The 12,059-nt window shown below is 45.0% G+C and overlaps 1 protein-coding gene across 3 annotated transcripts in view; it reads right to left on the reverse strand.

The window, feature by feature from the left end:
* Positions 1 to 797: 797 nt before the first annotated feature.
* Positions 798 to 12,059, reverse strand: part of STAT5B (signal transducer and activator of transcription 5B) — a 62,222-nt gene continuing 50,960 nt past the window's right edge. For all 3 annotated transcript variants that reach the window (XM_052657807.1, XM_052657808.1, XM_052657809.1), the window contains 7 exons: positions 8,075 to 8,281; positions 6,856 to 6,950; positions 6,622 to 6,752; positions 5,580 to 5,750; positions 1,960 to 2,011; positions 1,567 to 1,674; positions 798 to 1,051 (listed from right to left, as the gene is read on the reverse strand). In XM_052657807.1, the coding sequence (XP_052513767.1) occupies positions 925 to 1,051; positions 1,567 to 1,674; positions 1,960 to 2,011; positions 5,580 to 5,750; positions 6,622 to 6,752; positions 6,856 to 6,950; positions 8,075 to 8,281 (891 nt within the window). In that variant the 3' untranslated portion in view covers positions 798 to 924. The remainder of the gene's footprint in view (positions 1,052 to 1,566; positions 1,675 to 1,959; positions 2,012 to 5,579; positions 5,751 to 6,621; positions 6,753 to 6,855; positions 6,951 to 8,074; positions 8,282 to 12,059) is intronic.

The raw sequence follows: 12,059 nt of genomic DNA on the forward strand, positions 1-12,059 counted from the left end.
TGTGCCTTTAGAAAACCTTGCTTGCGCCTCCACCAGCGCAGAGGAGGGCAGGCAGACTGATGGTTGTTCCCGGGGAACAAGGCGACATTTTCAGAGCCCGTGAGCCAGGGCCGGGCCGTTCAATCCGGCCACGGCATAAAGGACATCAACACTGAGAGCACTGGTTATGCGACCCTCGTGTCTTTCCTCTACTTCATCAAACGTGTCTGCACATGTGTACACACACAGGAACTAAGTGGCAATTCCACGGGGCGTGGGAGTGAGCGTGGGAGGCAGAGAACAGAAGATGGGCTACCAGTTATTTAGAAAGCCACTACCCACCGCCAAAGCCACGACTTCCCTTGCCCCAGCCACTTTTCCCATACCGACCCAGGAAAATGGGGCTTGGGGGAGAGGAAAGATGGAGGATTGACCTCCTTCATCACAAGACAGTTTCTATGTTTCAGAAGAAAAGCAGAGACCATCACGGTTATAGATCAATGGCTTGGCAAACACGGTGACACAGATTCACCAGACGGGAGGTGTTTCCACTTCCCTCTGTCCTTCCCTCACTTGAAGAGCCACGTGTCAGAGCCACTGGACCTCAAGACACATGGCCCAGGGTTCATGGAACTAACTGCCATTCTGCACAAGGTTAAAACCACCAGAGCCTCTGTTTGTGGCCCCAGTGCTGTAGCTAAACTCTGGACAGCAAGGAGGAGAAGCAGCACAGCGTGCAATCTCACACTCACACACACACACTCACACGCCCTTCACTGGTGCCACCATGCACAGAAACACTAAAGTCACAACTAGTATTAACACTTCACATTATGAGTATTGTTTCCAAAGAGAAGCGATTCATGGAATTAAAACATCCACAAAAGTAACTCCTCTGGCGAGGATGAAGAAGCTAGAGATGGCGATGGGGCAGGGGGTGGGGCGTCACGACTGTGCGTGGGGGATCCACTGACTGTCCATGGGTCGGCCTAGGAGCTCCTCCACACGCCGCGCCACGTCGATCGTGTCGTCCAGATCGAAGTCACCATCGTTGTCAAGGACGGGGTCGGGGCTTGGGAGGAAAAGAGGAGAGATTGAAGGAAGGAAGAGGTCAGAGGCCAACAAGGAGCAGCAGAGACCACCCTACACCCCACCAGGTGAGCAGCTCAGGCTGCCTGTACCCTTGGCCCAGGCCTGGCAGGCAGCTAGTAAGGTGACCTGAACCCTGGGGCAGAGTCGGCTGCCAGTCGGTTGGACACAGTGACCCAGACTAAAATGCCCAGCCTACCTAGCCTCAACACGGGCTGCCCGCACGTACTTAAAACCCATCTGCTTCGTACACAGAGCCAGAAAAATCTCCACTTTAGAAGAGTGGAGCAGGTGACATTGCCCAACCCTGTTGGATACTACCAATGCCTGTTGGTCAAATCTCTCCCTCCCATCTGGGCACGTGCCTGAGCCTGCCTGGCCGGGGTAGTCTCAGACCCAGACCAGCCCTGGTGTCCTTGCCCATCAGTCCTCTGGGCACCCAGCCTGAGGCTAGGTGCCTAGTTCCTCCCCATGGAGCCCCAGGGGAACACAACCTACTTCTGTGGGTACATGTTATAGTGAGGCTGGGGGCACACGGCTGGGGAGGGAGCCTGGTCCATGTAGGTGGCGCTGCCTCCGGCAGAGTCTGCAGAGGCGCTCACAAACCTGTGGGAGGAAGCGGAGCCTTAGCAAGGGGTAGCGGGGAGGGAGCACTTTTGTGTCTTTCTCGGGTGGGAAAGGACAAAGGACCTACTGAGCCTGGGGCTTTGGCTGTGGGAGCGGGGCCCTGGGTACCAGGTCCCCTCATGACCAAGGCCCAGTTCCCTCCCCAGGGCTGGGCCAGGTATGTGTGTGTGTGTGGGGAGGTGGTGGGGGGTGAGGAGAGCCAGGTGGAGGCGTAGGGAGGACATAAGAGGCCGCAAGAGACCAGCGCTGAACCCGGACACTTACTCAGGGACCACTTGCTTAATCTGTGGCTTCACGTATCCGTCCACTGCTTTAGCTGCCGAGGAGGGAAGATGGTGATGAGAACCAAAGTTCTCAAATGAAATGAAGATGCAGTCTCCCTTAAGAATCCCGTCTTTTCTTAAGATAAGACACAATCACCTCATTTTATCTTAGGATTTGGTACAAGCGTGTCTTTCATTTTTCTCTCATTTTTTTTGGTCTTACAGTGTGGCATGCGGGGTGTTAGTTCCCCAACTCAGGATCGAAACCATAACCCTTGCATTCGGAGCATGGAGTCTTTTAAAATAATTAATTAATTTTGGCTTAGTTGTGGCAAGTGGGATCTAGTTCTTTGTTCAGGGCTCAAACCTGGGGCCCCTCCATCGGGAATGCAGACTCTTAGCCACTGGAGCACCAGGGAAGTCCCACAAGCACATATTTTAATTCATTAGGAAGACCCAAGAGAGGAGAAGCCTCAATACTGACACTGGAAGTTAAGACAGCTTCCAAGTCGGCTTGGATGGGTTAATACATTCTTCAGACCATAAAAAAGGAAAACTTCAATACACATCTAAATCAAGCATTAACTGCACACTCACTGTAAAAAGAAAACACATCTTCAAAAGTTTCAAGCTGCAGATACAGAAGGACTGGCAACAAAGCGAGGACCAACATGGGGAGGTCGCAACTGGACAACTTCTCAATCATACAAGGAAGAACAGTGTCACCACTGGAACTCTAGAGAAACAGCCTCGGGAGGCCCTGACTTCCTTATCACTGGAGGTGTTCACATACAAGGTGGACCAACACTTGCCAGGGGTCATGCGGAAAAATCTAGGTATCAGAAGGGGATCACTCTTACTCAAGGACCCTGGGAGTTACTCTAGCTCTGAGCTTCTACTGTTTGGGGAAATGGAAAGCCACTCTGTCAGGTGTCTGCGTCTTTGTGTGGGTTTCTGTACTTGGGAGTCATGTGACGGCCGTGCCTCCCAGTGGGTGCCGTTTCTGCTGCATGGCTGGTTAGGAAAAAAGCACTCCACAGCATCCTCGCTGGGATGCGGTGGGCTAGGGATCACCCGAGGGGATAAGGCAGAGTTACCTTCTCAAAGGCTGGTTATGGAAATCCAGCTAAGGTCGGTAGTAGGACTGTGATAGTCTGAAGTTGGTGAAGTCCTGTTTCCTGGGTGTGTGAGGAAGGCAACAAGTATGTCTCAAGTCTATTAGACAGCGAAGATTCCGCTGAGGTCAGGAGGATGACTCAGTCTAAGAGACTGAACCGCGCCATGGGTTACACATCGCTTGTTATCCTGACCTGCTTCTTCTGGGGCTTCAAATGTCAGTGGCTGCCTTTTCATAATATCTCATGCTTTTTGTGCTTTACTGTCTACAGAGAATTTTATAGAACGGCAGAAAAGATAAGAAACAAAGAAATGCTATAAAACTAACATTTGAAAACCTAGATTAGCTGGGCTCATAAAAAGAAGCAGTGGCAGGTTTAATCCAAAATACCACCTAAGTCTAAAAATATTTTGGCTTACTTCCCCACCTAGAAATATAACCAGGTGGGAAGGCATGCTACAGAAGGCAGAATCTCTACAGGAAAAAGGTCAACAGATTGGGCTATGTAGAAAATACACATCTTTGCACTTCAGCAAAACAAAACCTAAATGTTAAAAGAACCATGACACAAAGAAAAAATCTCTGCTATATAAGATAAAGGCTTTATTTACTATATAAAGATCCTTGCACGTTATTAAGGAAAAAGGAACTCCAAAAGAAAACTGAACAAGGAATTGGAACGTACAGGAAAAATACAAATGGCCAATAACGTGGAGGCTAAGAAGCACAGGCTAGACTGAGCTGAAACCCTGGCTTGGCCTCTTCCTAGCTGTGAGACCACTGACCAGCTACTTCACTCCTCTGGGCCTCAGCTCCTCAAATGAAACCTGGGGATGGGAACAGTAGCTACTGCACAGGCCTGTTCTGAAGATTAAAAGAGAAACTATTTGAAACGTGCTCAGAAAGTGTCTGGTACTCAAGTAAGCATTTGACAAACATTAGCTGCTATTATTACTTCATTTCTTATCACTATTATTGCCATTACATGAAAAGATGTTTTGAGCTTATAAAGAATCGAAGAAATGAAAAATAAGAACTAAGACCTCATGTGTATGCCCTGACATGTAAGATCTCATGTCAGGCTGGCAAACAGGAAGCTGATGAAGAGATTCTATGCCTGGCAGGAGGAGGATGGAGAAACAGACACTCAGACAGGTGTCTGTGGGAGTGGAAACAGACTCCACTTTCGGCAGGGCAATTCTGGAAAGATGTGTCAAAATGCTTGAAAAGCACCTACCACGTGTCTCAAATTCGACTTTAGGAATCTGTCCTAAGGAAACAAGTTGAAAGAGATGCAGGTACTTGGTTATCTCAATATTAATCATCACAAAAAAACTGTGACCAACTTCAAAGTATCTTAAATAACCAACAGAGAATCGCTGCACAATGAAGTCTAGGCTATTGTTAAAACGATGCTGTTAGTTTATATTTACTGGCCTGTAACTCTGCCTGTGATGTATTTTTCAGTCAAAGAGTAATCAGATCATAAATGATGATGTATGGTATGGCCCAAACCCGCCAGGACCTGGTCCTTCCTGCTGCCCTGGCCCCGCCTCCTGCCATTTCTCCCCTGCTCATCCAGTTCCAGCCCCCCGGGTCCTTGTGAGATTTTCTAAACACGTCAACTTCACTCCCGTCTCAGAGTCTCTGCTCTTGTTCTCCCGGCCTAGAGCGTTCTCTCTTGAGATCTGTGTGCGGCCTCCCCACTTCATTCAGGTTTACTCTGATGATGCCTCCTCAGGGAAGCCTTCTCTGACCACCCGAGTGAACTGCCACCTCTCTTGGACTCCCTATCCCTTCACCTTATTTGTTTTCATAATGGCCATCACTAAATAGATATATTTATTTACTTGTTTATTGTCTTCCTTCTGCTATTAGATTGTAATCCCCACACAGGAAGTACTCAATAAGCCTCTGGTGACTGAATGCAGAAAACCTAGCTATGTGGACTGAAGAACATTTACTAAATTGTTTACATGGATGAGGTAAGACTGTTGTGTGATATCTATTTTCTTTTCTATACTTTTCTGGAAATTTTTACAATAAATACATAATACTTCTATGCTCAGAAAGCAATGAAACCATCTCTGTTTTAAAATACAAAATTTTACCTTCCTAACTTTGTTTGATCTAAACTTGTACATTGTAATACAGTGTAGCTGCTAGAAAAACACTACAGTGGTTCCTCAAAAAATTAAACATATGAATTATCATATAAACCAGTCCTTTCCCTTCTGGGAAAATACTCAAAAGAATTAAAAGCCAGGATACAAACAGACACTTGTTCCCTTCAGTTTGGTATTTGGGGCTGGTGGTGGATATGTTTTTTGTTTGACTAATGAAAACAGCCTGGGATTTATATCTGCCCTGCATAAAGCTCTAACAGCAACAACTGAGTATTAATTGTATAGATTTTCATACAGATAGACAGACACAGACACACTCACATCTAAAACAAAGCCCCAAGTCACAATGAAACCAAATCAGAATGCGAACATTGTTACCAGTGGCAGGCTCGCATGGAACTGGGGTGTAATACTTGGAGTACACTTCATCTTTGGGCCGGTCAGGAAACACGTAGATAAGGTAACTCAGATCTCCCAGGCGGTCAGCCAGGGACCGGATGGAGAAATCTCTGGTGGTAAAAGGCATCAGATTCCAAAACATTCTTTCCTCTAGATCAACAGACAGAATAATCATGGTCTAAATATGACTTCTGAACAGGAAATCTTAAAACCCAAAGAGACTACAAATAAAGCTCTCCATGAAAATTGTCCTAATAAAAATCTCCATTTAAAAATAACCGTGGGTTGTGGATTAAGCAGTTTTAAAAGTCACGGGTACATAAGCAGGTACCACATACCCTACTTCCCTTGAGACCTAATGATCTCAGGCAGTTTCCAGTTCAAACAGTATTCTCTCCCTTCCTACAAAAAACTTGTTTCTGACTCCAGTCCCTGATTCCCTGTACAAAAGCATGTAAGAGAGATAGGAAGTGTGTCCATAGCCAGAGGGTGTGTGAGAGTTATTAAAAGCTATTAAAATCTTTAAGTTACCAAAAACAATTACACTACTCTTGTCTGACTGTGAAGATCAGAGGAAAGAACTAATATTTCTAGATGGAAATGGTCAATAGCCGTGACCCCTTAGCTTAGCATAAACGAAAAATGAAAACAGCATATTATTTCCACTCTAATGACTCCAAACAACAGAGTAATTCTTTACTGAAATAAGCCCAAGGTTGAATAATAAGAAGGCAAAAAGTTCAAAGGTGAAGCAGCTGAGACTTTGGGCAGGATACTGTATTACAAAGGTAGCCATGTCGGGCTGTCCATTTGTGTTTCTCAAAATTAGTGCTTGTGTTTCCCATAATATTCTACACCAGCTGCAGTTGTGTCACGGTTATACACTTGTGCTTCCCGTAATTAGTACTGGCCCCAAGGAATAATAACAAGTACTCCATGAACTGGTGGTTACAGTATAATAATTTCCCAACGTAAGCACCTAACCAGAGACAAGATGTCCTAAAGAGGGAGAGACACTCACGAGAATCAAACTTCCAGGCAATGGTGATGCCACCGATTTCAGAGTCACTGAACCTCAGCAGGAAGGTCCCGTCTGGCTTGTTGATAAGCAGGTCGTGGGCCTGTTGCTTGTTCACGAAACCCAAGATAGCCCTGGATCATAAAGGCCAAAGGAGCAGAAGCAGAGTGTGATGTTTCAATGCAAGAAGGAAGATCTTACCACTCTCCTGCCAACTTAACAAATGACGATTCTCACCCGTCATTCCAATGAGGCTTGAGATGTTTCTTTAGCACTTCCATAACACCGTCAAACCACTGCCAGAAAGTGTAATTCCGTCCGGGTAAATTCTCCTGGTTGGAGAGACAACAGTGAACCCAAGAAGGCAAAAGCCACGCTCAGGGTCTGATTACCTGGATACGCTTTAACTGGACAAATTAAATGGAAAACATCCTCACTGTCAGGATCATACAAATATACACACCTGCCTGAGTTTGACCAAAGGGTCCTACAACCAAAATACAGTGCAGAAAGGAAAAGACGGAAGAAGGGGAAAACACCACGAAGCAATTACCAACACTCAGTGGGCCTGGCCACACACACTTTCCCCTGCATCTGGGCTGACTAGTCCTTTGCTGGTTGTGATTTGTGGCATGTGATGAACAGCAGCAGCACCGCCCAGGAGCTTCTGAGCTCAGGCCTGCTGTGTCCAAGCCTGCCCCTTAACAAGATGCTCCGGGATGCGTAAATGTGAATTGCATCAGATCACACTATGAGGCTGCAGAGAACACTCCATCCTCTGGGTGTTACTGACAATTATCAGCCAAATGCAGTGATCTGATTCTGCTGGAAGGCAGGAGCCGTACTGCAACAGCAAAGACAGACCACGGGGGCCTCCTGCTTCTCCTAGCAAAGCTCCCCTGATCACCAGCAAACCTCTTAGCCAGCTGGTTGGCACATAACCGTTCAAAAAAGACATACTCAGAGACTATGAAATCTCTGAATTAGGACACTTAAAATAAGTGGAGTGGGGGTGTAAGGAAGAGACTGAAGTTCAATTTAAAATCAACTTAAATTTCCTTCATCAGCGTCCTCTTTCTTGGACCAAGGGTTCCATGGGAGTCTGACTTTGTATTACGTATCAAGGAACATCAGAGGGTCAAGGGGACAGAGCCATGGAGCTCTGATCGTCACAAAAGCTTTACTTCTCATGAGTTACGTTACTGTTTGCTTTTCTGTTTCCTTTACAAAGGAGAAAATACACTAGCCGCATGCTAGTCCACCCCATCTGCTTAAATATTCAAGCACGTAATTTTGTACATAAGATGTATGAGGCTGTCCATCTGTTCAGAAGCTTCCTAATATCACGGGCACATCACATTAGAGACACGAGGAGTGAGGGCCTGGTGCAGGGCAGCTCCTGAGGGATCGGGTTTGCAGGGGCTCATCTAACCGCTGCAGGTGGCGCGTCCCTCACCCGGTTGAACTGGGACCAGGACACGGACATGCCGTTGTAGTCCTCGAGGTGGCTGTTGCTGCTGTTGAACAGCTTCTGCGCCAGGAACACCAGGTTCTCCTTGGTCAGGCCCCGGTTGCTCTGCACCTCAGCCTTGAATTTCATGTTGAGCGCCTCGCACAGCTGCGGCCACAGGACTTTGTCGGGCACCGCAAACGGCACCCTGCCCTGAGGGGGAGAGAAGCCAGAAACCTTAGGAGCAAACAGTCGCATGATTTATACCCTTGACGCGCAAGCGAAAAACACCAGGGACTGGATGGAGTTACAAACACTTGTCTGGCTGAGCCTGAGCGTCAACTCAAACTTCCTTGGGGTGTGCAGCTTCATGAAATTCAGAAGGTTCCACCTTATCTTCTTCACACACAGCTGGGAAAGTAACCTCGTGCTTTCTGTGGGGTTCTGTAAGTGAGCTGCTGGATGTCTCGTGTTTCAACGGTCATGAAAAAAGAAAAAAACATGACCAAGGTCTGGCTCTGATACTGGAAATTCAAAGGGAGTCGAGTCTACAAGTCTGGTTCTCTAGGTATATCCTTGCTCTTGACTCCTTCTGCCAAGAACGCTAGCTCAAAGTGAAATAACTTATATGGAAGAGTAGAAACTATGAGCTGACGATTTTACTGAGAAACAGATTAGGCTATAAATTTATTAAAAACTGCTTTCATCCCATTCAGGCACAGTACTTCATTTTATTTCATTATAAATTTTGTTGGAAAAGGCAATTCCTTCACATGATATAAAATTTAAAAAGCACAGAAGGGCATACGGTGAAGTCACTTTCCTATCACTTTCCTATCTGTGTCTGCCAGAAATCTAGTTCCCCTCCCCAAAGCACGTAATCTAGTCTACTGTGTATACTAACAAAGATATTCTATGCCTGTCAGCAAATATGTATAATTTCTTTAGAATATAAACCCCACATATTCTGCATCTCCTTTTTTTCACTTAATACTTTATCTAGAAGACCTCACATTAGCACATAAAGAAAATTTTCATTTTCTTTTGTGGCTGCTAAATATTCTACAGTGTGGAGGAACAATAATACATTTAACCAGATCTCCATTGGTGGACATCTGTGTACCATCCTTAAGTGTTTGGCTATTGTTACAAGCAATGCTGCAGTGTGTTTATGTCATTTCACACATAGGCAAATACATCTGTAGAATAATTCCCACAGGTAGGTATTTGTTCTAAAACAGCATAATGGAGAGGATGGGGAGAAAGGGGAACCCTCCTACAGTGCTGGTGAAAATATAAATTGGTGCAGGCACTATGGAAAACAGTATGGAGGTTCCTTAAGAAAAACTAAAAAGAGTTGCCATAAGATCCAGCAATCCCACTCCTGGGTATATATTGACAGAAAACTCTAATTCAAAAAGATACATGCGGCCCTATGTTCAGAGAAGCGCTATTTACAACAGCCGAGACATGGACACAACCTAAATGTCCACGGAAAGGTGAAGAGATAACGATGTGGTGGACACATACAGTGGAACACTACTCAGCCATTGGTAATGATGCCATCTGTAGCTACATGAATGGACCTAGAGCTCAGCGTACTACGTGAAGTCAGAAAGAGAACGACAAATACCATATGATGCTACTTGCATGCGGGATCGAAAACATGACACAAACTTGTTTACAAAACAGAAACAGACTCACAGAGAAAACAGACTTTAGAAAGGGGAGAGGGAGTTGGAGAGGGATAAATTAGGAGTTTGGGATTAGCAGATGCAAGCTACTATATATAAAACAGATAAACAACAAGGTCCTACTGTATAGCACAGGGAACTATATTCAACATCCTGCAATAAACCATCACAGAAAAGAATATGTGTATATATATGTGTGTATATATATATATGTGTGTGTATATATATATGTATATGTATATATATATAAACACTTTGCTTCAAGAGTGGGAATACCAGACCACCTTAACTGCCTCCTGAGAAATGTGTATGCAGGTCAAGAAACAACAGTTAGAACTGGACATGAAACAACAGAGTGGTTCCAAATTGGGAAAGGTCAAGGCTGTATACTGTCACCCTGCTTATTTAACTTATATGCAGAGTACATCATGTGAAATGCCAGGCTGGATGAAGCACAAGCTGGAATCAAGATTGCCGGGAGAAATATCAATAACCTCAGATACTCAGATGATACCATCCTTGTGGCAGAAAGTGAAGAGGAACGAAAGAGTCTCTTGATGAAAGTAAAAGAGGAGAGTGAAAAAGTTGGCTTAAAATTCAACATTCAAAAAACTTAAGAACATGGCATCCAGTCGCATCACTTCATGGCAAATAGATGGAGAAATAATGGAAACAGTGACAGATTTTATTTTCTTGGGCCCCAAAATCACTGTAGATGGTGACTGCAGCCATGAAATTAAAAGGTGCTTGCTCCTTGGAAGAAAAGCTATAACAAACCTAGACAGCATATTAAAAAGTAGAGACATCACTTTGCCAACAAAGGTCTGGCCAGTCAAAGCTATGGTTTTTCCAGTAGTCATGTATGGATGTGAGAGTTGGACCATAAAGAAAGCTGAGCACCGAAGAACTGATGCTTTTGAATTGTGGTGATGGAGAAGACTCTTGAGAGTCCCTTTGACTGCAAGGAGATTCAACCAGTCAATCCTAAAGGAAATCAGTCCTGAATATTCATTGGAAGCTGAAATTTCAATACTTTGGCCACCTGATGCGAAGAGCTGACTCATTGGAAAAGACCCTGATGCTGGAAAGATTGAAGGCAGGAGGAGAAGGGGACGACAGAGGATGAAATAGTTGGATGGCATCACCAACTCGACAGACATGAGTTTGAGCAATTTCCAGGAGTTGGTGATGGACATGGAAGCCTGGCATGCTGCAGTTCATGGGGTTACAAACAGTCAGACACCATGACTGAGTGACTGAACCGACTGAACACTTTGCTATACATCAGAAACTAACACAACATTGTAAATCAACTATACTTCAATAAAATTTTTTTTTAAAAAATACAGTAAGATGTATACTAGTTATTAACATGACTGAAAATGTTAAAAATGCTTATTTATTTAGATAAGATGCTTCGGGAATGACATATGGCAGGAGATGCCAGAGTTACACAAGGAGTGAGATTTGGGGACAGGCAGGGAGGGAGAAGGCGGTGGCACCCCACTCCAGTACCCTTGCCTGGAAAATCCCATGGACAGAGGAGCCTGGTGGGCTGCAGTCCATGGGGTCGCAAAGAGTCGGACACGACTAAGCGACTTCCCTTTCACTTTTCACTTTCATGCATTGGAGAAGGAAATGGCAACCCACTCCAGTGTTCTTGCCTGGAGAATCCCAGGGATGGGGAAGCCTGGTGGGCTGCCGTCTATGGGGTCGCACAGAGTCAGACACGACTGAAGTGACTTAGCAGCAGCAGCAGGGAGGGAGAGAAGAGCAGATGTGGCAATCCTATCCAGGAGGATCATCACGACAAATGGAGGCAGATTTTTTTTTTTTATTTTTATTTTTTTGTGCCGGGTCTTAGCTGCAGCATGTGGGATCTAGTTCTCTGACCAGGGATCAAACCCAGGACCCCTGCAGTGGGAGCATGGAGTCTTAGCTGCTGGACCACCAGGGAAGTCCCTAAGATATTTTAAAAATTTTTCAATTTTTCCTTGTCTTTTGATTCTCACTTAATCAAATTCTCTCATATATAGATACATTTCTATTCATATATTTATTTATTAAAAAGTCTAGTCAGTTGGTGAATAGTTGTCTTATAGTTTTAATTGATTGCTCCTCCCAAATCCTCTCTTGGATCAATCAAATCCAAGAGAGGATTTGATCAAATTGATCAAATGGATTTGCTCAAATCAAATCAATCAAATCCTCTCTTCGAGCTCCTTAGGTAGATATTTTTTAAAAGCGCCTCAAACGCAGGGTTCATAGCACAAGCATGGCAGAATTTCTGCTAAAAA

The sequence above is a fragment of the Budorcas taxicolor genome, chromosome 19 (assembly GCF_023091745.1).
Source record: "Budorcas taxicolor isolate Tak-1 chromosome 19, Takin1.1, whole genome shotgun sequence".
In the NCBI taxonomy this organism is placed as follows: Eukaryota; Metazoa; Chordata; class Mammalia; order Artiodactyla; family Bovidae; genus Budorcas; species Budorcas taxicolor.